A 997-nucleotide genomic window follows, 5' to 3' on the forward strand; every position below is an offset into this window, starting at 1 on the left:
TTTTGAAAAAAGATTCTAAGTAAAGAAACCGTTAGCCGGCGATGAGAAGGCAGCGGCCATCGGTAGCCACCACCGCGGCGTCACCGTCGCTTGAGGTGTATAATATCATTCCGATTCATGATTTCTTAACGGAGCATCCGTCGCTGCGTTACCCGGAGGTTAGAGCGGCGGCGGCGGCGCTTAGAATAGTCGGAGACCTTCCGAAACCTCCGTTTGTTGATTTCACAACTCGCATGGACTTGATGGACTGGCTTGGTCTTCTATTTGGTTTTCAAATCGACAACGTCCGGAACCAGCGAGAGAATCTCGTCCTCCACTTGGCTAACTGCCAAATGCGGCTTCAACCGCCGCCGCTTCATCCCGACGGTCTGGATCCCACTGTTCTCCGTCGATTTCGCAAGAAGCTTCTCCGGAACTACACGAATTGGTGTTCCTTCCTCGGAGTGAGGTGCCACGTCACCAGCCCTACCCAGAGCCGTCGTCAAACCAACGTCGTTTTGAATCTCCGCCGTGAGCTTCTCTATGTTGCTCTGTATCTACTGATTTGGGGAGAATCTGCGAATCTCAGGTTCATGCCTGAGTGTCTGTGTTACATTTTCCACCACATGGCTATGGAGCTCAACAAAGTCCTCGACGGAGAGTTTGATGATATGACCGGAATGCCTTACTGGCCTTCCTTCTCCGGTGATTGTGCTTTCCTCAAGAGTGTGGTCATGCCGATTTATAAGACGGTTAAGACGGAGGTTGAGAGTAGCAACAATGGGACGAAGCCACACTCTGCTTGGAGAAACTACGACGACATCAATGAGTACTTTTGGAGTAAGAGAGCGTTGAAGAGCCTTAAATGGCCTCTTGATTACTCCAGTAATTTCTTCGATACGACACCTAAAAGCAGTAGAGTGGGGAAGACTGGTTTTGTCGAGCAAAGATCATTTTGGAATGTCTATCGAAGCTTTGATCGGTTATGGATTCTATTGCTTCTCTACTTGCAGGCAGC

At 49.5% G+C, this 997-nt stretch overlaps 1 protein-coding gene across 3 annotated transcripts in view; it reads left to right on the plus strand.

Annotated features, from left to right (window-relative positions):
• Positions 1-997, plus strand: part of LOC104737357 (callose synthase 11-like) — a 13,636-nt gene that overhangs the window by 1,089 nt on the left and 11,550 nt on the right. Inside the window, exon 2 of one of the 3 annotated variants that reach the window (XM_019234994.1) lies at positions 294-992. In XM_019234994.1, the coding sequence (XP_019090539.1) occupies positions 294-992 (699 nt within the window). Of the gene's footprint in view, positions 1-12; positions 993-997 lie in introns of all 3 variants that reach the window. The other 2 variants (XM_010457522.1, XM_010457518.1) reach the window with 2 other exon arrangements.

Source organism: Camelina sativa, chromosome 13 (genome assembly GCF_000633955.1).
Source record: "Camelina sativa cultivar DH55 chromosome 13, Cs, whole genome shotgun sequence".
Classification (NCBI taxonomy): domain Eukaryota; kingdom Viridiplantae; phylum Streptophyta; class Magnoliopsida; order Brassicales; family Brassicaceae; genus Camelina; species Camelina sativa.